At 42.2% G+C, this 24,351-nt stretch overlaps 2 protein-coding genes across 8 annotated transcripts in view; one reads left to right on the top strand and one right to left on the bottom strand.

Moving 5' to 3' along the window:
- Positions 1-24,351, top strand: part of LOC111874632 — a 627,779-nt gene that overhangs the window by 5,187 nt on the left and 598,241 nt on the right. The gene's annotated exons all lie outside the window — the stretch shown is intronic.
- The window catches only part of LOC111874634 (ras-related protein Rab-3), a 71,176-nt gene that overhangs the window by 19,874 nt on the left and 26,951 nt on the right, over positions 1-24,351 (bottom strand). The window contains exons 1-3 of one of the 7 annotated variants that reach the window (XM_023870279.2): positions 19,557-19,870; positions 11,604-11,736; positions 758-982 (exon numbers count right to left, since the gene is read on the bottom strand). In XM_023870279.2, the coding sequence (XP_023726047.1) occupies positions 758-982; positions 11,604-11,726 (348 nt within the window). In that variant the 5' untranslated portion in view covers positions 11,727-11,736; positions 19,557-19,870. Of the gene's footprint in view, positions 1-757; positions 983-8,571; positions 8,773-11,603; positions 11,737-19,556; positions 19,871-24,351 lie in introns of those variants that run through there. The other 6 variants (XM_023870281.2, XM_023870280.2, XM_023870283.2 and 3 more) reach the window with 6 other exon arrangements.

The following is a 24,351-nucleotide window of genomic DNA, read 5'->3' as shown; positions in this document are numbered from 1 at the left end:
TGTGGCAACATTTTCTGGGACGCTGTGTTTACTGTAAGCTGGGCGGACTTCATAAAGAGTATAATAGCCGTTTTTGAACATCTGAGTTCATAAACTACAATTTAGCAATAGGATTAAGAACGACAACAGTGGCCGCGCGGTCTGAGACACGAAATGTTTTCGCCTGCTCATACATTGGAATCGTGGGTTCGGACCCCACTCGAAGTATGGATGTCTGTCCGCGTTTGTTCTGTGTCTGTGATATCCTGTGTAAGTAGAAGTCTTGCCATAGGATGATCGCCCTTCAAAGAAGTCCTATCAACTGTCTGTAAGACTCAGATTTGCAGATTAATTCTGATGGAAAACAAGCGAGAAAGCCCAATACGTCAAGGCACAATAATAATAATAATTCTGGTGGTTATGCCAATTTACTGTCAATTTTTAAAGAATCTTCTGTAATATAAGTATATTCACTAATGTAATTACCTACCTACCTATGGCTCTACAATTATTTTGTTGGACCTTGGCCGCTTGATCAGTTTCTTAATCCTACACACAGTCGGTAGGTCTCCTTGGACGGGGGATCAGCCCATCGCAAGGCCGCTGCCTACACATAGAACAACACAAACACTAAATAAACTCACGGACATCCATGCTTTGAGTGGGATTAGAACCCACGATCCCAGCTTTCGAACGCGCGAAGACCGTTCATGCGCGCTCACAGTGGTCGGCTAATGTAACTTACTTAGCAGAACGATAAGAGTTTACCAGTACGTACCCATATCTGTAGCTTGACACGTTTGTCATGTCGAAAAACTGTCTTCACCTTGAAGTCAATGCCAACGGTAGATACAAAAGCCGACGTGAAGGAGTCATCTGCGTACCGGAAGAGAAATGACGTTTTGCCCACGCTACTGTTGCCGATTATCAATAACTTGAACATGTAATCGAAGTTCTGGTCTGCGGGATCTTTCTGCCACTTCGGATCTTGCCCTCCTGCCATCTGTTGGAAACAAAGAAAAATGGACGTGTTCACATAGAGTGCTCATTACATGTCCCCCTGCTTTAACAGCAGAGAACAATGTATTTATTTAAGATGTTTCTTAGAATAAAAGCGACTGTTTTCTTAAAAAGCATAAATCGGCTGGAATTTATAATGGAGGAACATGGATGTTTTCTGCGAGGCAGAAACTGAATTTCTTAACATTATTTAGATGAGTACAAGCTTCAAAGGATTGAATACACATGAAATGGTCACTGGCGGTGGCTGGAGACCAATACATTTATCCCAAGAAACATTGATGGACTGTCCTTCTGTATTCACAATACGCTTTTGCAATTGCAACACTAGCAGTCAGACACAGCACAGCTTGTCGTTATTATGACATAAAATGAGAAATGTATACAGAATTTTAGCAGATAAACATAATGGGATGAAGATTTGAGGCTTCTTTCACGTCATCCCATTATGAAGAAAGCAGTCTTCTGGGATTTGGCACCGTGTATATGTGGTGTTTACCGACGTTTCGGAGGAACGTATCGCCTCCATCTTCAGGGTAGAAAGAAAAAGTAAGAAATCCGCAAGCGAAGAGACCGTGAGAACCGGTAAAAGCAGGATTTCGTATTTTTTCCTTCTACCCTGAAGATGGAGGCGATACGTTCCTCCGAAACGTCGGTTAACACCACATATACACGGTGCCAAATCCCAGAAGACTGCTTTCTTCATAATGGGATGAGGCCACTTGGGGACTTCAGGTGTAAATAGGAAGATAATTATTATATAGATTTTAAAGAAATAGGAGAAGAACCTGGAGACCGGTTTCGTCTGCCTCAGAACAGGGAAGAGTTGAAGGGTCTTATGAACACGGTACTGAAATCTTGGCATCCGCAAAAGTGACGTATACACTACTGATTGCCTTGGCTAAGAACATAGACGACATCCTAACATCAGAGAGGCCACTAATGTTGGCATATCCTCTCTGAAATTTATGTTCAGGCGCAACAGACACAAATTTCGGTTTCAATCTGTGTTTAACGTTGGAGTTTGTGGTTTTCTAATTGCAATAATTAAATAGTTAATTCGTTAAATTGCAATAGTTAATTTGTTAAATAGTTAATTTGTTAAATTTGTTAATAGTTAAATTGCAATAGTTAAGCACTATGCCATGAAGACACATGGAAAGAGTGGATGTAATAGCCACACCATTCCTGACCTCGGCTGACACGCTCCTGATGTTTCAGCCCACCTTCCCCCAGGACCCCCCCCCCAGACTTGTAGGGCACCTTAACCACCGTGTTTTGAGAAGTGGGTATATTAGCGATGTCGCTATAATTTATTGTGATTACGAGTGATTGTAAAAGAAGGTGTTAATAAATCCAAACCAAACCCCGTTATTATTAGCCACGGAGCCGTAAACACGTGACAGTATTGCTATATATGATGTGAAAATTTCACGACTGCATGCAATTAAATCTTCGCTGGAGGTCAGCCGTTTCCAACGTTTCGGAGAATGTCTCTGTCTCCATCATCAGGGATTGATTTTACGAGGCTCAGAGAAAAAACTTGGTCTCTGACATTAAGGGAGGAACGTGGACTGAGGATGTTTGAGAACAGGGTGCTGAGGAGAATATTTGGACCGAAGAGGGTTGAAGTGACAGGAGGTTGGAGAAAACTACATAATGAGGAGCTTCATAACTTGTACTCTTCTCCAAGTATAATTCAAATGATCAAGTCAAGGACGATGAGATGAGCAGGGCACGCAGCACGAATGGGGGAGAAGAGGAATGCATGGTGAGAAAGCCAGATGGAAAGAACCACTGGGAAGACCAAGGTGTAGATGGGTGAATAATATTAAAATGGATTTTAGAGAGGCAGAATGGGATGGTATGGATTGGATTGATCTGGCTCAGGATAGGAACCAGTGGAGGGCTCTTGTGAACACGATAATGATCCACAAAATGCTGGGAACTTCTTGAGTAGGTGCAGAATTGGCGGCTTCTCAAGAAGAGCTCGGCTCCATGAGTGAGTGAGTGATAGCCAGAGAAGACTGAATATTGTATTGTTTCTTAATTTAGATGAGAACAGGTAAACTGACGATAAATAATTTCTGTAGATGATAAGAACATTGGAAAATACGTCTTAAACCTTCGACAAGTGACGTAAGATTAGAAGTTCTCCATTCTATTGTAGGGTAATTCGTAAAGTGAAGGCAATCATTACCCTACTTTCCTTATCTAAAAATGAATGTAGGCTTATGTGATCTCCATGCTGTCCCTATGCCTCCTAATTCCCCCAGAGCCCATCTCAACGGCACACTTCACAAATCCCTCTCATCAGTCTGTGCATCTGTGTGTGCATCCCTCATGTCGTTGCTAGGCAACGGCAACAACGGAAGAATTGTTGGAGGCGTGTGTCTGTGGGTTTGTCTATTTATCCCTCTATCGTTGTTAGGTTAAAGATTGGTAAAGATGTTCCCGCTGCAACACAATATTTTTTGAGGCGTCGTTTTCTATGCTGTCCATGTAGCATGAAAGGAAATTAGGCGATTAGTTTTTCCCATAACTTTTTGTTAAATATACGACAGGCGAATAGACAGACAGATGTTACCTTCCTGCGACATAAAAAACCACCTACTTCTCAAAACACTTGTTACTTCGGTCACCAGCTTCTTGATGTTGTGTGACAGAGAACATTTTCGTCTGCTTCCGAAGCCAAATGGGCACCGAATATTTCAAGCTTTGAAAATCCACTTAACGCTTTTTTATCTATTCTGATAGTTACATGTACCGCCTCTATGGTCTAGTGGTCAACGTCCTTGGCTGCAGAGCCAGAGGTCCGGGTTCGATTCCCGGCGCTACCAGATTTTCTGAGAAGTAGTGGATCTGGAACGGGGTCCACTCAGCCTCGTGATGATAATTAAGGAGCTATTTCAAGGAAATAGCGGCTCCGGTGTAGAAAACCAAAATTAATGGCCGTGGGGATTCGATGCACTGACAACGCGACACCCTCTATCCTCAAAAGTTGGCAGTAACTTCGCCGACAAGCGGCGGTCGCTCGATCGGTATAGTTCGCTTGCGGACTAAAATCACGGAGTTTTTTGTCTTTGTTTTGTCCTGACAATCACATAGGACGAGGTGCGGACCATATTGTTTACCAAAAATCGAATCAGAGCGTGTTGCTCGGTAGTGGTTCAATGTGAAAGAGAAGCAATGTTTGCACTGAGGCTCGACGCGGCGCACCGAACGTAGCGGCCCGACCCTCGGGTGCAGAGCACACTTCACGATGCTGAAGGCACTTTCTCACACTTTCCTAGAGTTCTGCACTTTAATCGTCAACTTACTTTCTACTTGCCTTTCTAGAAAGCGTATTTTTACAGTCACACTTGCTGTTTGCTTTTCAGCTAAGTAAGCAACAACGTGGAACTGAGTCCTTGAGAAGCCACCAGTTGCACAGTTACCCAAGAATGTCCCAACATTTTATGGAACCCGAAGAATCATTATAGTACTCGCAACAGCCCGCCACTGGTCTCTATCCTGAGCCAGATGAATCCAATCTACAACCCCCGTTTTATTTTTCTAATATACATTTTACTATTACCCTCCACATATAATTGCATCTTCCTAGCGGTATTCTTCCCTTAAATTTCCTTCCAAAATCCTGTATGTACAGTTCTTCTCTCCCCTGCGTGCTACACGCCCAAGCCCATCCCTCCTCTCCTTGACTTGCTCACTATAAAACACATTTCGAGGAGTATAAGTTATGAAGTTCTTCATTACGAAGTTATTCCAGACTCTTATATTATTTCACTCCTCTTAGGTCTAAATATTCTTCTCAGCGCCATGTTTTCAAAGACCCTCGATTCGAGAGGTCAAGTTTCGCACCTATTCATATCTTTCGAACTACCATCATAATTTTACTATGCCTATAACTGTTGAATGTTTACTTCATGACTTAAATCAAGTGATTTTACTTACGACTTAGAAATTAATATTTCACGATTCACAGAGTCAGAAAATAGGAAATGTATCGTTTGCTACCCGTTGACACGTTCGGTCATGAAATATGCAGACAAATTGAGGCGCAATACGTATTTACCCTTACACGTCAGCGTCGTGTATGTTGTGTAAAGAACGCACAATATTCAGCTTCTTAAAGCAGAAAGACAAGATTTTTATTACTCTCAGACAGTTGAAGGTTTGCTGATGTGGGGCGCTCTCTCTGACGAGAGGACGGGGCTATTTTTCTATGTGCTGCTGCCCTCGCCAGTGCAGTCTTTCTCGGGTCCGAGTCCCTTGAGACTCGCTACAATTTTTACTGTCTCAGATTTGAGACTACCCTTTTCGTCGCCTCCTACGACTCGTAAGGTCACCGTGGAGGTACTCGACCCCACCTCCACACGGTTTATCTTCCTCCTTAGTCGCCTTTGCCTCCTATGACTCTCAAGGTTTCTTTTATAATTTCGGTGCGAACCGAATATGTCACTTTGTCTTGCAGTCTTTCTGTTTTTCTGTGTTTAAACGTTACCGCTGTAAGGTGCTTACCAAACCGTTGCCTAGCAATTATCATATTCCTCATCTTTTCGTTGCAGCGGGAACATGAGTTTGACAAGCAGTTGGCTAGCAATGGACTTCTGTTCTGGCTCCACTATTCCGACTTTCAGGCTACTGATCCTTCCTGCAAATTAAGCCTTGCAGAGCAATGACTCAGAAAAACTGTAGGCGGGCGAAGTAATCCACTGTAATTCCTACACCTGCAAAGCACAGATGTTGAGTTTCTGTATGATTAATTATATTACTAAACAGCATAAGGCTGTACGGGGGATTTTATTATATATTCTTTAATTTATGCCATTATTTCATGTAAATTTCAACGATAATTAAATATAAAGTTTAAAGTTCACAAAATTTGTCTACCCGCATACTACTTTCTTTTTTGAAAGTGCCTTGTTTGCAGAATTTACTGAATTAATGAAACGATTTCCTCATAAATTATGCAGGCAACTGTGTTGAAGACACTGTTAGTATCATAAGTATTAGGAGCTCAGGGGTCTTAATTAAAGAGATTGTTTGTGTATGCGCCTGTACATTGTAACTAAGTAGTTAATTTCAATTTATTTTTACACTCTAGAATACACACAAGCAGATATGAAAGTATGGGACATTTTGTAAAGGAATGTATAAGATTACGCGGTAATTATTGTAAAAAGTAAAGCTATCCCTGTAACAGGCCGTGAAGGCCCATAGGGTTGTGAGACGTTGAGGTTCCCACATTATCTAGACAATCGGCTCAAAGATGGCGGTAAGGTTGTCAGCCTTACGCGCCGGCCTCGCTTTATTCCCCTGGAATATTATTTATTTAATTCCTGGTACTCATTTCTGTTAGAGGCCGAGTGAACGCCAGTGCCATAGTGCGGCCGGAAGGATTAGGTCAATTGAAAAAAATCCAATGACCTCATCGATATTTGAACCCGCGACCTTCCGACCTGTAGTGCTCCGGTAATTATTGTTGGTAAAAGGATTTCCTCTTCATGCTTCAGAAGAGATCAACATTATTTTATATACACTCCTGTCTCCCACTTCCGACTGCGGCGGTCCGGTTTCGATCCTATGTCAGGTCATATGGATTTACGATGGAAAAATTGGCATTGAGGCAAGTTTTCTCCGAGCGTTTCAATTTCCTCTAGCAATTCGCATCCCACTAACTGGCGTAATAAAGTAAAGCTATCCCTGTTAGAGGCCGTGAAGGTCCATAGTGTTGTGAGACTTCGAGGCTCCCAAATTTTGTCTAGACAATCGGCTCACAGATGGCTGTGTTCATGTTTTATATAAACTTCAAGGATCATATTTCACTTTAATTGACTTTAACTTATTAATTTAAAGTTCGTATAAATAAACTGTTGTATATATAATGGACATTAAACACGACTTCAATAACTGGCGTTGTTTCATATAAAGGCATTCATCTCGTGTAATCAGAACATTTAATGACATTCTGTGGCCTGACGTGCTGTGCATCGGGACAACGCTCAGTCGACAAGATCGGGGTTGGCCTGACAGAAAGGAAATGAACTTTGCAGTGTGGTGCCATAAGACATGTGCAGTAAATGAAGGTAAATTTGTTCTGTTCTGTAATTGCTTTTCGCTGCTGCCTGTCAGCAGAGAGCGATAGCGCGCACCGGGTCGAAACGTTCCATTCCAAGGTGTCAGTCCTGTCTCGTATATACTGTATTTGAGCAGGGAAGTCTTGGAAAACTATGCCACGTGACTCTCTTTTTTGACTAAATAAACTTACTGCAAAAATTGATCTAATTTATTGCTTTAAACTTACAGAATTATAAATGTAAATATAATCAGCAAAATTTGTTCCTGTTCTTAATTAAGCAGCGCGTCATGAAAATTTATAAGGGGCGCGGAGATACAGTTCCACGTACTCTTAACCTCGGTAGTAGCTGAAGACGAGTTACAGATTTTTTAATGCTAGTGGGGTGGGACCAAGTCCCTTGTACTGCGGCCACTTCTGGCCTATTGTACCAGTCCCAGATGATAGATGAGGGTGATTGTGGAGCAATGGGTGGAATGAAGATGGCAGGGGAAACCGAAGTACTCTGAGAAAACCTGCCCCAGCGCCACTTTGTCCACCAAAAATTCCACCTGACCAGATTCGGGATCGAACCCGGGCCGCCGCGGTGGGAAACCAGCGACTAACGGCTTGAGCTTGGGACTTAGTCCCACCCCACTAACAATAAAAAGAAAACCTGCTACCCGCCACAATCGGCGATCTGTAAGCTCTGCAGTTTAAACTAAGAACTGGGTGAGACTCTAGGAGCGGGTACCGCGACAGACTATGAGCTGGACGGCCGGTGTTCAATTCCCGGCTGGTACAAGAGATTTTTCTCTGTTCCACAGTGTCCAAACCGGATCTTGGGCCTACCCAGCTCCATCTCAGATGGGTACCGCGGCTTTTTCTCCAGGGGTAAAGCGGCCAGGGCATGAAGCTGGCCACTCACTTCCATCAAGTGCCGAAGTCAAGAATGGTGGCTTTATACCTCCGCGACGCCATACTTCTTCATGGCGTGACGCTTAATTAATTAATTAATTAATAAAGACAAATTTGCCTTTGCTTCAATAATATAATAATAATAATAATGCGAATTCTGCTCAATATTTCAGGCACACAGCAGCAATTTACATGAGTCCGATATGTAGCCACAGGATATTTTAAAAATTTAATGAGAATTTTTTATTGAAGTATAGGGTGCTTCTGAGAACTGACAGTATAATGGCGTGTAATCATCAACCTCACCGGGCGTCACTGGTGAGTGTTTTACCCTTCTGCTTAGTATTCCTGAGGTCCCCGGTTCAAATCTACGCCCAGAGACCGACCATAGTGACAGAATTATTTCGTAATTTTCCTCAGTCTCTCCAGGCAATGTCGTAGTAGTATTTAGAAATTAGGTCACGATCACTTCCTCTCGCATCCTGTTGAGTTTATTATTCATTAATTATCCTATAACTCGACACAGGATATTCAAAGCTACTGACAGCCTTGTTAAATAAACCGTAAATATATAATAAAATAAATGAATTACTAACCTTAACCTGTAGCTTGAATAGTACTGTTATATCTAGAGTAGAACCACGTGACAACCAGATGACGACTGAATCAAGCTACTGCCCCCTGACATCTATTTCTCCATTACACGCACCCCTTGATGAATAGATCTTTTATATAACCATTAATTTCTCTCGCGGACATCACAACTGGGACCGTTACAATATGGCCGTCTTTTCCGAACTATCAAGAGAGCTCTCTAGTGGTGGTTCAATGTAACTATTGCACTCCCCCGTCTTCTATCCCCCTTTTGCTACCATAGAGAACTTTGGGGGGTATTGATTTCCCGCCACTAGCATGGCAAACCCACCTAGCATGTTGAGATTTGAAGTACAGCCCTGTTCGTCTTATAAGATAGGCCATTGATAACCTTAACAAGGATTAAAATTAGCCCTTATTCTACCCTTAAATTATTTAAGAATCTTGAAACCATAAAACACCGTCATAAACCATTTACGCGAAAGCGAGGCACGTGACATATATGGAAGAGATGAGAAAAGCATTCGGAAAGTTATCTGGAAAACGGAAGTGGCGACACTATTTAGGAGACGCTTTTTTTAAATCAGATTATAATATTAAAATAGAAATTACGGAAATTTCCTTTGTGGGGTGGGTAAGACTCTTCAGGTTCAACACAAGTACCAATTATGGAACCTTCTGAAGACGGCAGGAAACCTTTGGGTTCCTGTAAAAGGCTGAGGCCGAAAAGGTTGACCTAGAGGAAACACTTTCAGACGTGTGTTCAGGAGATGTTCGGTTCACATCGAGATCGGGGCACCGGATGTTCTGACTGAGGTTTTCATGGTTTTCCTAAACCCCTTCAGGCAAATGACGGGATAACGAACGTTTCCTTCCAGATTGCTTCCAGTTCTTAATTCATCTACTATCGTATCACTCGACGCTGTGAAGTCTGTGATATTAAAAATTCCGCAAAACAACCCCCCCCCCAAAAAAAAGGCAGAAAATGTACGTAGCAGTTGAGCGATTATTGGATTCTTAAGAACGCAATTCGCTCCATGGAGTTACTCGTACATCTGCAGTCAGAGAATGTAGCCTGGAATTGGCTGTTATTTTAGACTGAGATAACAATTTCTTCTCTATAATAATGTTAGTTAACTACTTTGCTAAAATAACATGAGCACGCATGCATGCTTGTACGCATGCGTACACAAACATCTGTCCCTCTCTTTCAGAATAATGCAAAACTGGAGATCGTTATAGGATGAGGAAAACAGAGTCGAACCAGATATAGTTAAGGCTCTTTCCTACATGGCGATATTACGTTGTAACTGCTTGTTTGTATAATTAATCTTATGAGATCCTTACACAAAAGACACTAACTGAAGTCATATGTAATATATCGGGTCCATCCTTTGATCAGCATGCTACATCTCCGAAAATGTTTAATGGGTCTGGATAGAATTTGGTACTTTTGGCTGAGGGGTCACACTAAAGGTTTTTCGCTATATCGAGAAATATTTCAAATAACAGTTATGGATCTGTTTGATTTTTTTTGTGTTGTTATATTTGTTCCCGAATCGTTTGTGTATACATGGATGAAAGACGTAGTAGCAGAATCAGAAAAGACATAAATTGCTAGACAACGGCACGGTTAACACATTTTCGCGCTAACGAATAACCATGCAACAGGAAATTTTTTAGAAGCGGCGTTTCTATGAGGTCCGTGCCGAGGCTGTAAAAGAACTGGAAATTTTCTAAGGTGCGCACAGGTCCGCGATTTGCACACGGCTTTCAACCTGCCGGATGTATACGATTACATAATAAAATTGTGCAGGAAACAAGCAGAAGTCATACAAAATCTTGAGAATGAACGTACCTGCGGTATTGAATATGGTGAAGCCACACATGGAAGTACGAGAGGCTTGAACTTGGCGATGGTCAAACTTACTACCGTTCAAATGACTAAGCTGTCGTTGTAGCATAAGATACGTAAGATAGGCATGATCTGCTTTGCAAAACCCGTACTGACAGAGGACTTTTATACAGTGCACAAGGAAGAATTTTCAATAACATGCTATATGTGTGATGCGCACACTTGACGAAAGGCCATACATATTCACAGGAGACAAACCCATCTGGAAGAGTCAAGAATTTTCTCTTCTCCCCGTCGTCCAGACCGGCTCTGGGGCCCACCAGCCTCCTATCCAATGGGTACCGGAGGTTCGTTCCCCGGGTGTAAAGCAGCAGGGGCGTGAAACTGACCAATCACCTCTAGCTATTGCCGAGGTCAAGAAAATGCGGATCTATTCATCCACTCCCCTATACGCCTTCATGGTGTAGTGCTTAATTATTTAAGCACAGGGACAACTTTACCTTTAGTATGGCCTTTTCGGACAAAACTGTGCAAATTGTGAAAGTCATATATAAAGTAGTTAACAAGTAATTCGCTTAGTGGGGGGTGGAGTCCAGCTGGGTCCTCTTGGCACGGCGGCCACTGATTGGCCTATTGTAGCCTGCCCCAGGTGATTATGATGATGGAGAATTGGGTGGAATGAAGATTGGCAGGGGAAACAGAAATACTCGGAAAAAACCCGCCACTGTCTCCACCGCAAATCCCACTTGACCAGACCCGGGATCGAACCCAGGCCGCCGCGGTTGGCACCAGCGACTAACCGCTTGAGCTACGGCGCGGCCCTTAGTTAACAAGTATATGAATGGACTGTTATATCACACAGAATGAGTGAAACTAAACATAAGATTTTAATTTAGCTATGACACCCGATTAGTCTTGTAGGTGATTACGAACGTTTCGAAAAAATCTGATGCTTCCTTCTTCAGGGCTCAATATGGAAATTTCAGCTTCCTCCGCACTGATTGTAACAACCCACGAGACTACAAAATTCAGAAGATCAATATCTAAATTACCATCACCGAGAACGCCTCATGTCTAATGTATAGTAAGCATTACAGCATTAATGAGACGGTAATATAAGCTAACGGAAGTGGTAAACGTTTCCGGAAGTCCAGCAAACAAAATCTGAGTAACACAAACCTGGTGACTGAAATCTGAAGTTAAGGTTCCTATTGGTAACTCCACAAGTGACAGCATGCGAGCGGCTCCAGTGCGGAGTTGGAACTTGTGCGGTTCATCTGAAACGTCGGGTTCTCTTGTCATTCAGGTTCATCTGCACTTCAGGAAATTTCAGAGATAAAACAGACGAGATGTGTTTTCAAAACAATTTATTATTTCTAATTTTTTTAAGCACAATTTTATATAAATGGCTGAATTCGATTATAAAAATATAATGTTGTCTAGGTTGTAAAATAGACAGTGACAAAACAGTCCTGCCATCACTTGATATGTGTTATCAGGATTATATTTTCCGAACTTTCATAAGCGTTTCTTTGTATATTTTTCGATAGCAAGCTTGAAAAACCTACGTACGTTTTATGAATATCCGTTATAAGTGTAAATATGAACTCATTAATTTAAAGTACTGTAAATGATAAATGGTTTAAATGGGGATTTATAATCGGGCTTTTCATACGAAATTTCATCAGATTGTTTGTCGTAGCATTTGTTTTGTTCTGTTGGTAATGGAATATCGGGTTTAACTTTCAATTTTGAAGACTCTTTGCTGAATTAAGCATATTATTTTCATGTACTAGTGACTAGACATGGGGGTTGGATTGTTAATTGAATTTATTCATCGTTATGACTCATAAATACATATAATTTTAACCCTATTTATAATATAATCAATGTACAAATCACTACAGAATAAACTAAGTCTCCTTAATATGCTACGTCTTCAATAGTCGTTGTTAGGTATCGGCTTCTAACGATGGAGATTCATCTACTTCCGTTCTCATGACTAACAATAAACTACGTGTCCTGACTGCGAACTCACAACAGATCTCAAACGTTACTGCTGAAAAATATATTTTCTTTTATTAATTTGGGTGTAATCAATCTTAAGATATTTATATTTTCCTCGGATTCGTTTCTGTTACCGAAATTTGATCACTGCCTGAAATTTCTGCTTCGCCACAATCGATACACCATTCCTTGACTCACAGCTGTCTTCTATCATACCGAAATATTCAGACAGATTCTCAGTATGTACTTCAAGCTCTTCACCAACGGTGTTAGGAAGTGCACAAAGACATTCCATGAATAAATAAGCATTATTTGGGAACTTGTAAATGTACTTGAGGATTGTGTCTGCTTCTAATGTGAGGCAGTCGATGCTTGAAGAGGCAACCGCGAATTAAACTTCTATGCAAATATTTATTGTCGCTATAACGAATACCCCCTCCTTGGTGTCTCCACCTTATCGTGGTGAGGGGGTTTGAGTATGCCAAGGACCCTGAGAGCTATACCAGCGGTAGCGTAGCTACTGGCAGGGCCTCCCTTGCTGGACAGGTCAAAGGGTAGGCATCAGACGAAGAGAGACACCAAAAACTGATGTCGGAAGCAGCGTCATCAGCAGCGACTTGAAGCACAGAGCAAATGATGCTCGAGATGGTTCAAGTTCGTATAGCAACAGGCGTGACCAGAGTGGTTTGAACGGCTGTTGTACTGCGATGTGGAAAGCAAATGGAAAAACTACCACATTATCACTTTTCCTGGATAGTCTCTTTCCAAAAACAGAAGATCGCATTAAGTGGAGAAACTGTTTTGGAAGAGACTGTGGACCTGTCGCCTGACAGATTACTGATCATGATGATGATAACGAATACGCGGACGAACTTCAGTCTGTTGTGCCTTCGTTAGCCGTTACGTAGTAACGCCTCGGAAGATGGAAGATTCTCCGCTTCTGTATTAGTCCAGGCTATGTAGCTTAGGGCTGACCGTAGAGAGATCACTGGTTTCCGTTACCGTGTTGTGCCGATCTGTTTCCGCGGATACATGATTATATAGCCGTTGCGTAGCAGTGAATGCTTCCTACTTACAATTGCGACTATCTTGCCTGAGGTACATTATCGTTACAGTGCGCGAACCAATGGGCGCTGGGGCTGCAGTGGTCCGCGCTGATTGGCTAGCGCTTGGTTCATTGTGGATTGTCCCGCACTATGTTTCTTGCCTTCCACAGCTCATCCACGGACTATTGTATTCTGTAATCTTTACTTTCGTCTGTAGTGACAGCGGGGGCACGCGGTAGCGTAGTTGGCTGAGGCATTATGCTAAAAACGATGAGGTAAATTTTTTCAACTGACCTAATCCTTCCAGCCGCACTATGGCCCTGGGGTAGACTCAGCCTCTAACAGAAATGAGTACCAGGAGTCTTCCTGGGGGATACAGGGCTGCTGGTGCGTAAGTCTGACAACCTTACCGCCATCTGTGAGCCGATTGTTTAGAAAATGTGGGAGCCTCGACGTCTGACAACGCAATGGGCCTTCACAGCCTGTTACAGGGACAGCTTTTACCTGTAGTAACAGCACTCATAGAGCTTCCTATAAACGTTCTTTTCAGAAGAACTGCCACTTAGAACAGTAGCCGCTCTGTCTCGTTCCTTTGAGCAGATGCTACAGATTGGAGTTTCTTCACTTGGGCGTCAGCTTCTTGCGAAAGATCTTCTGATTTGAGCTTCAGCTCCGGGGTCAATAAAAAGTTAGCCTCTTTAATCCTGGACTGCTCATCCAACACCATTTTCGTTTTTGCCTCCGGGTCTACTAGTTTTGCCTCTTGTCTTGACTTCCATTTTCTCTTGAGTGGTCTCCATCTTTTTTCGTTGGCGTGAGTTCTTCCCTCAACTGATTGAAGCCGCCCTTAATGAACCGCCACAGTGGGTCATTTTGAGAACTCGCTAATCCAACGATTCAAACTAATCTCACTTCTGACACCAGTTGTCACGTATTGGTGACTAAATACGGAGGTTGGATTGATAATTGGATTTATGGAACGTTTATGATTAGTGCCTAGAATAGTTAAAACTCCTCACATTCTGCACACTCTATGAATCACTAGAGCACAAACTACGTCTTCTTAATCTGTTATGTGTTCACTAGTCGTTGCTAGGTAGCGGCTTCTAACAATGAAAATTCGTCAACTTCATCGCTCACGGCTAGACTACGCGTGCTATTCGAAATATTCATGATCGATAAATAAATTAACTATAAAAATAATTATTGTTATATTGTGTAGCATGTAGAGGAGAGAACAGAGGTGAATCCAGAGTTTTAGTAGGAAAATATGAAAGATAGTGACAGTTCAGAAGACGTAGGCATAAATGGTAGTATAACTTTACAAGAAGTTCCTGGAAGAACTAATCGCGTACCCACCTTTCACTACGAGTATTTCATACGAAACGCACCATGTGCATTCGTTGCAATGGGAACGTGTTTACGAAGCTGTTGCATAGCAACGAAATTGGAACACACAGGCACACACAGACAGCAAGGTAATCTCATAAACCTATTGATTTTTTCAAAATGAAATAAACTAAAAATGGATCTTAAAAATATAGGATGGGAGGATGTGGACTGGATTTCATCTTGTCTCAGGTTATACATCCACTCCCTCCATACACCATCATGGCGTAAAGCACAACTAGTTAAAGCATGGGGCAACTTTACATTACCTAACCTCAGGAGAGCGAACAGTGGCGGGCTTTTATGAAGGTCTTAATGAAACTTCGGTTCCCTTATAATGGTGGTTATTGACTGGCCAGCTAAGCAACTAGTAACTTCTCAAGAAGGACTCAGCCCCATGGAATGTTATTCATAATTTAGGTGATGAAGGTCGCAATTAAATGTCTAGCACTCTTATTTCATATTCAAGTGATTGAGACTTCAATTCTTGGGCCGAGTATACTGATTAAGGCTTTTAGTGGGTTTCTTTGGTGTATTCAGGAAGATTCTGGAATAGCACGTTAAATGAAGCTAAGAACGATTCAAAACATGTAGTGCAACAATGTAAATGAAACTATGTATGACACAAACTCCGTCTTAAGTGCAACAATTTATTGTAGTTTTTTCGTCTTCTTTTTTTCTATACTATATATTTTGGCCGTAAATGGCCATCATCAGGTGTATTTCTCTCACGTAGCTGTTACACTGCACGTAGTTTAAAATTTAAAAACACCAGCTTTCTTAATTGTTCAATTCTCCGTTGTTAACAGGTCCCGATATATTAGAATTCCCTTGCTGATATTTGTCAGATATGTATAAAATCTTTGTAATTTACATACCTCAATTTGATTTTTGAATTTTGGTATTTTTAAAACCTTCAATTTAAATTAATTTTTTTTTTTCAACTTTAAAATTTAAAATTCACAGGGATAAGTGCTCTAGGTCTACAGTGCTGCAGCGGCTACTTCTTGCTTTCAGCACTGTTCAGGTATTATTCTGTGCAGGCTCCCTGTGTGCGTGCCGCTGCTTATCTTTAATACGTGTAATATTGTAAATAAAACTATTTTAACAATAGAACACCAGTGACGGTTTCCGTCACAGCGTCCGGCCGCCCTTTACTCCCCAGGAAAATTATTTTATTAATTCCTGATACTCATTTCTGTTAGAGGCTGAGTCGACCCCAGGGTCAGAGTGCGGCTGGAAGGATTAGGTTAATTAAAATTTTGATGATTTAATCTAGAATCGAACCCGTGACTTTCCGGCTTGTAGCATAGTGCCTCAACAAACTACACTACCGCTAATACACTGCACTAATATACTGCCTGAAGGGGATGTCCTGAAACAGGGTGCCACCCCGTAGAGGCTATGCTGCCTGGATTAGTGAGAAGACAGATGGTAGCCCTAACGACCTGCTTTGAGACATGTAGACAAATAGTTGTGCACGATTAATTTTAAAATAAATCTTGGTTCTGTATTAATTGACTTGACTTGCAACATAAGATTCGTCGCGACTGCCACACGTCACAACTTGAGGACCTGTGACCAACTTCTTGCCAGTTTACTTAAGTAGGCTTTCATGAGTTCACACTGTATAGTGTCCGACATTAACGATTAACGATCCTTAGCAGCATGGGTTAGGCTTTTTCTAAAGGCCTCTTCCGGCTTCTAGGCTTAAAATTATTAACTTCAAAACTGTTGTCACCATCTTTACTCTAAGTTTGTGACTTGAGAGTGATTTAGGATATATATTTATATTTATATATATATTTAGGATATATANCTATAGCCATTTTATTTAACAATCTCTGATTCTTGAAACTGCATCAATGATCTCTCAAAAAAGGTAAATTTGTCCCCATGTTTAATTAATTAAGCTCTATGCCATGAAGACATATGCGGGAGTGGAGGTATAGCTCCATCATTCTTGAACTCAGCTCTAGATGGAGGTGAATGGTCAGCTCCACACTCCGGTCTCTTTATTTTAAGGGAAATCCACCCTGTATCCATTGAGCAGGAGGCTGGGTGGGCCCCAGAGCAGATCTGAAAATTTTGACGTCAATGATTTGTAGAATCATTAATGAATAAATGAGAAGGGATGTGGATCTGTGTTGGGATGGCCTTAAGTACAATGTACAATGCCGACATTTGGTGGGAGGAACTGAGGGTAACCACGTAGGGCCTCAGTTATGGTCACCGATCTCCTAGCCGAGATGCGAACCCATAACTCCTCAAGTATGAAGCAGGAATGTTAGTAATTCGACCATGACGATAATTTATTTGAGCCTTGCAAATCCTCCCGTACTTGAGTGTTACAGAAACATTTGTTGTTTTGTAAAGGCGGCCTTCACACGCGGAATTAACTGCTTAAGCTACCGCGGCCTGCTGTTGTTTCAGCTGTTTCATATTTTCTGTTTGTTGTGTGACACACAGGGCTGCAATGGAGTCTTCTGTGGCAGTTGAATACCTAGCGCATTCATATATTCTTCCTGTCTTCTGTCGGCAGTTCTTGTGATTCGCGTGTTTTCTTCTAAACAAGTTCTAGTCCGTGTTTCTAAAATCATCAAGTGAACATTTACAGATTTATAAATTGAAATCCATTTGAATAAGAATACATTATCACCCCGACCTCTGCTGAAACCCCAAGTCTGACAGGATGCTCCCTGCTGAATTCATAAAACCCACGTTCCTGTTGAGTAGATTAAGAATGTTACAGAATGCACTGTGGAGCCCGGATAGCTCAGTCGATATAGTGATTGGTTACGGGCTAGAAGACCAAGGGGTCGGAGTTCGAGTTTAGGTGGAGGCAAGAATTTTCACTCTTCCACGTCGTTCAGACTTGTTCTGGGGCTCACCCAGCCTACTTTCCAAGAGGTACCGAGGGCTCTTTCCTGCGGGTAAAGAGGCTGGGGCGTGAAGCTGACCACTCATCTCCAACTAATACCGATGTCAAGAAAATGTGGATCTATACATCCACACCCCATACGCCTTTATGGAGCAGTGCTTAAACAGTTAAGCAGAGGGACAGCTTTACCTTTACCTTTACAGAAGGCAGTGTCTCATATGTCAGCGTGCTGGATTCGTACGCAGGTGGTTATAAGTTCAGATGTTACTCCGGACAGGTTTGTCCTTGCTTACATTTCTAAACATGTTATAGGTAAAAGGTAAAGTAGTCCCTGTGCCTAACTAATTAAGCACTACGCCATGAAAGCGTATTGGGGAGTGGATGTATAGATACACATTTTCTAGACCTCGGCACTAGCTGGAGGTGAGTGGTCAGCTTCACACCCCGTCCGCTTTACCCTTGGGAAAGAAATTGGATAGGAAGCTGAGTGGGCCCCAGATCCAGTCTGGACGAAATGCAGGACAAAAAATTCTTGCCCCTGCCGGGACTCGAACTCTGACCCCTAGGTCATCCAGCTTATAGCCAGTCGCTATACCAACTGAACTATCCAGACTCGTAATATGTTTAGGTACTTATATTATTCTTATCGTTATTATTATTGTCTTTTTTTAAATAACTTACCGATTGAGTACAAATACTGTCTACGAAAAATTTGTTAAATTAAACCTGAAAGACTTACTCCGTCACCATGCTTATAAAAGTTTAATGTAAAATTTCTAGGTCTGTTTATGATTTCATACAGAATTCCAGACTCCCCTTTACAGTGGTGTATTATTTATGGTTGCCAAGCTGAGGGCTAAATGAATGTTTCACAGAATCTACATGCTTCTTTCTTTTTTATATCCTACAAAAATAAAAACCAAATTAAGTGTCGTTTAGGCCGCGCCATAGCTCAAGCGGTTAGTCGCTGGCTTCCCACAGCGGCGGCCCGGGTTCGATCCCGGGGTCTGGTTAAGTGGGATTTGTGATGGACAAAGTAAAAGGGACTTAGTCCCACCCTACTAGCAATAAAAAAAGTGTGTCCTTTGCGTCTCACGAATCTATATGCCCGCCATGTTGTTTCTAACGGTTCTAGAGCCGGATATGAGGTTTGGCGGCTGCGTACGAGGTTGGAGTGACCTCCAGTGGCATAACGTTCATTTCTTGAACACCTGTCAACTGATCCACGGAGACACATACACAAATAACATAGTGAACTAATAACCCTACTTTCCTTTTATAAAGAAACGAATATAGGGTAACAACAGATGTTGTGACAGGTGTACAAAGAGAATAATTTACCGAAAACTGACACAGTTCTTAGATGTTAGGATTGCAACCCAGGTAGAAAATTGTAGGCATGGCTGTTGGAATGATGGTCATTTTATAATTACACGTAAAAGAATAAGGTTTACTCTTCTGTCGCTATGTGCGTTAGCAAGTAGGTGATGACGTAAGACAAGATGGCTGCACTTGGAAGGTGAGACTGAGTCGTCAGTGTCGTGTTCACCTTCTCAAAAAATAAATAAAAGTCATCGATTTTAGTCCATATTATTATTTTGTCAAATTTAACGTCGTTTTGATAAACGCAGCTATCTTTCCATAACTTCTAAAATTTATTGAGGTTAGGTATTTTGACGAAACTAACATTTCAGGAAATTAACAGATAATTTCAAGACTCCTGTATGATTACAATTATGTTATTATAAATATAGTGTAATTCTATATATTCTGTCCAGTGTTGTAGTGAATTCACTGAGACGAACTTACCGTAATTTTTCGACATTTCGAAGGAGTTTGTTGTTAAACAGATATCACCACTGATAACTTATACTTTCTTTTCGACGAAAACAAATTTCATTACATTGAGAAGTACAAATATGCTATGTAAATTTACTTGAAAATTGCTTAAATATATCGATTTTTCATTATTTATTTTAATGAATACATTATGTAAGGAAACGCAAAGACCAACTCTACCCGTGACTGCGACCTGGCAACTAGCCCGTGGAACTTGTCATGATCAGCAAAGTAATCGCACCGTACTCCCTTTCCACGGCCTCCGACTTTGCCCTAGTCACGATTACTGATAACCGAGCATTTCCTTCCACGTATGCTCGTAAGAACCGTTACACTTCCCCTTTAGCGTGATCGGCCCTACGCTACGTTACGTTACAAATGACAGCAGAAACACGTAAATTGAAATCACACTTCTTCTAACGATTTACTTCATACATTGGGCGGATCTGATAATCTTTGCTGATCGCCAGGTTCTCTGCCTTTAAGGAACCCAGAACTTACTGCCATGTTCACAAGGGCACACAACTGAACTGCATAATGGATCAGTTGAACCTTGCCCACAACTTCACGTACTGATATTTTAAGATAAATTTTAATATTGAAGATTACTGTTTTCTGGGACATAACGTCGTGAAGTCAGTTTAAAATCAACCGACGTCTCGGAGCAAGATATTGCCTCCATCTTCAGGGTCGAAGAATAAGCCGAGGAAAATACTAGCTTGAAAGTATTCGCGCTCTTCTTGTCGCTTGCTTCCACCCCGCAGATGTAGGCAACATGTTCCTCAGAAACGTCGATTGGCTTTGAATGGGTTAATTGTCTTTATATTCCAGAATATAGTACTCTTCATAACCACCGCTGTGAGAACATCGAATCCATCATTTTAATATTATTCTTGTATGTATACACTCCAAATTCTACGTGCTATTTTCGATTTAGGTATTCATACTAAATTTTTATATGCATTTTTATTATTATTCACGCATGCTATATGTGCTTTCCATAGCACCCTCCTTGCTTTCATAACCCCAATAATTTTTAATGACCCTCTCAGTATTTGGATTGTGTTTGGCACAGAGTACAACTCATAAAGTTTTTCATTTCACAGTTTTCTTCAGATTTTTATTGCTTCCTCCCCATTAGGTCCAAATATTCTTGTCAACATTCCGCCTTCCTCCGTGGCCTTTAGTCCACAAGCGAACTGACCGAGGGACCTCCACTTGTCGGCGAAGCTAGTGCCAAATTTTGCGGATAGAGGGTGTCGCGTGGTCAGCGCAACGGATTCCCACGGCCGTTAATGTCGGTTTTCTACACCGCCATTTTCTCTTCATACACTCAAAACCCACGTCCTTCCCTCAATGAGACCAACCTCCACATTCATGTAATACAGCAGGTAAGAAAAAGTAAAGTTATCCCTGTAACAATTCATGGACACTCATAAGTTTGTGAGACGTCGAGGCTCCCACATTTTCTGTAGACAATCGGCTCACAGATGGCGTGAGATTGTCAGGCTTAAGCGCCCGCCGCCCTTAACCCCCCAGGAAGATTCCTGATATTCATTTCTGTTAGAGGCTGAGTCGACCCTAGGATCATGTGGCGACTGGAAGGATTAGGTCAACTGAAAATCCATGGACGTCATCGCGAATGGAACCCACAACCTTCCGGCTTGCAGCATAGTGCCTAATATAAGACATGAAATTATAATTTTGTGTGTTTTAAGAACTGCACTTTTTAGATCGAAGAGGGAAATGAACGATTTAAACTGAGCGATGACAAACAATTCCTCAGTTCAGTTCGCTGTAAATACCTTATGACTGATTTGTTGACGTCATTCCATAATATTTTATGTTTACAATATTTTAGAACGATCTGTTACCTATTATTATTATTATTATTATTGGAGGGGTGGGTTTCCCCATGCAGCGCGACCAGTGGTCTGTTGTACGTCCCCTCTGTAATATTCTACCAGTCTCTATACCCTACCGATACTGGTGCGTGCCATCAGTCCCAACTAAGCCAGCGAGTTCGGCCTCCACTGGCTCAGCGGTATCTCTCGATGCATCCCCCATCTATCAGAGGCGTTAGAGACTACTGTTGGGCGGGAAATGTCCGATCAATTTGGCTCAGTGGTCCCTTAGGGACATGAGGTTCTTTTACGTGCCGTAAAGCTACGACACGGGACCCACGGCTTAAAGTCCCTCCCGGAGGACTTGTTCCCTGAATTTTTCCGCCCTTAAAAATTCCACGACCACCGCCGGGTTTGAACCCACGTTACCCCTAGACTATGGAGGCCGCTATCTGTTACCTATCTTTTTGTTACGATGTTGGTAAGATTTATGTAGCCATCGTCTTCTTCAGGATAGCAGTGTATTAGCCTGTTCGATCTCATAGGCTATCCTACCATCGTCTTCTTGTCTGTCCAACATTTCTTCTTCCGTCTGGTTGCTAATTCTTAGCGCTTTGAGTCAGTCTTTACGAGTCTATTCTTAAGATGTGATTATGTCACTTGGATGTATTTACGTATTTTTATAGAACCCACGGTTGTAGTCTGCAAGCCTGCCCGATCACAGCAGCCGCGCGGTCTAAGGCATGCACTGTCATGAATTCAAATCCAACTCAAGGCATGGATGTCTGTGTGTGCTTTTATTCTGTGTTTGTGTTGTCCTGTGTGTAGGTAGCGGCTTTGCGATGGACTTATCTCCCGTCCAAGGAGTCGTACCGTCTGTGTAAGAAAATATTACGAAATTGAAGAATAGGTCTGTGCCCAGCAAAGGGCTGTAGAGCCATTGATGAATGAAGGCTATGCTGCAGACGTTTGAGAGACGTTTCGGTAAGCGATTACGTTTCACGTTATGGGGCAGTATGATCGAGAGAGAAGGAGATCTGTCGATTAATGATTTTGTTTAGCGAACGAAGAGGTATATTTCCAGAAATCCCGGTCATTGTCCATGCTCCTCAATAAAATGAAAGCAGTGACATACGTATATCGAGATCTTAAGTTGCCATTCAACGATCTCTCAAAAGCATAAGTTTAATTACTGCATGTTCGTATTGATTAATTATGTGACACCTGTAGATGTTTCTTCCGCCTGTCTCCCCTCCCCCCTCCCGCCATTTGTGTTTCGCTGTGAAGATAAACCGTGTCGGCTGCTGCTTCCGGTCACGTGTTTCGTTCTGCTGTCAGCTCCTCAATGGTCTTTACGAAGGAGAACTCGAGGATGTCTACTGGATCCATTTGGCTCGGAACAGAGACAAGTAGCGAGCTGGTGTGAACACGGTAATGAACCTTCGGGTTCCACAAAATTGAAGGGAATTTTTTATTATCTCGGCCAATATTAGATTCTCAACGAAGACCCTGCTCTAAGGAATCGGTTAGGTAATCGTCTACCCTTAACGAAAGATCCTGGATCCAGTTTCTATAGTCGTCATTGACAAAGTTTTCATCTGTTCCCGTTACATTCAAAATTGATCCATTTTTTAGCCTACTTTCCATTATTTTGAAAAAAAACAAAAGGAGGATTTCTGAGATCATCTTTCTGTCAGTTTATTCCAATATTTTTTGCGTGTGTATTCGTTGCTGCGGGGACGTGTTTACTGAACTGTTGCCTAGCAACTGCCATCTCTTCTGACTCCTCTTAGGTCTCATGTCACATTGCATTAAGAGGTTGTTGCATGCGATGTTTTCTGGCAATGGCTTCTAACAGAGGAGATTCTTTGGCTTCACGCGCTCAGGTCTTCCTGTCACAGCCGAAAGTACAGAATTCTTGTCAACTGACTACTTCCAAGTTGGCGGTCATTTCGCACCGACTAGCTTTCTCTTCACAGGCAGACTTTCAACTGACAACTGAGATCCCTCACTCACAAACCAGCTACTCTACGTCACTTCACTCCACTGATCTGCTGACAACTGAGCTCCCTCACTCACAAACCAGCTACTCTACGTCACTTCACTCCACTGATCTGCTGACAACTGAGCTCCCTCACTCACAAACCAGCTACTCTACGTCACTTCACTCCACTGATCTGCTGACAACTGAGCTCCCTCACTCACAAACCAGCTACTCTACGTCACTTCACTCCACTGATCTGCTGACAACTGAGCTCCCTCACTCACAAACCAGCTACTCTACGTCACTTCACTCCACTGATCTGCTGACAACTGAGCTCCCTCACTCACAAACCAGCTACTCTACGTCACTTCACTCCACTGATCTGCTGACAACTGAGCTCCCTCACTCACAAACCAGCTACTCTACGTCACTTCACTCCACTGATCTGCTGACAACTGAGCTCCCTCACTCACAAACCAGCTACTCTACGTCACTTCACTCCACTGATCTGCTGACAACTGAGCTCCCTCACTCACAAACCAGCTACTCTACGTCACTTCACTCCACTGATCTGCTGACAACTGAGCTCCCTCACTCACAAACCAGCTACTCTACGTCACTTCACTCCACTGATCTGCTGACAACTGAGCTCCCTCACTCACAAACCATCTACTCTACGTCACTTCACTACACTGATCTGCTGACAACTGAGCTCCCTCACTCACAAACCAGCTACTCTACGTCACTTCACTCCACTGATCTGCTGACAACTGAGTTCCCTCACTCACAAACCAGCTACTCTACGTCACTTCACACCACTGATTTGCTGACAACTGAGCTCCCTCACTCAAGCCAGCTACTCTACGTCACTTCACTCCACTGATCTGCTGACAACTGAGTTCCCTCACTCACAAACCAGCTACTCTACGTCACTTCA

The sequence above is a fragment of the Cryptotermes secundus genome, unplaced genomic scaffold, assembly GCF_002891405.2.
Source record: "Cryptotermes secundus unplaced genomic scaffold, Csec_1.0 scaffold20, whole genome shotgun sequence".
NCBI classification, from domain to species: domain Eukaryota; kingdom Metazoa; phylum Arthropoda; class Insecta; order Blattodea; family Kalotermitidae; genus Cryptotermes; species Cryptotermes secundus.
This window is presented reverse-complemented; position numbering and strand designations above follow the sequence as displayed.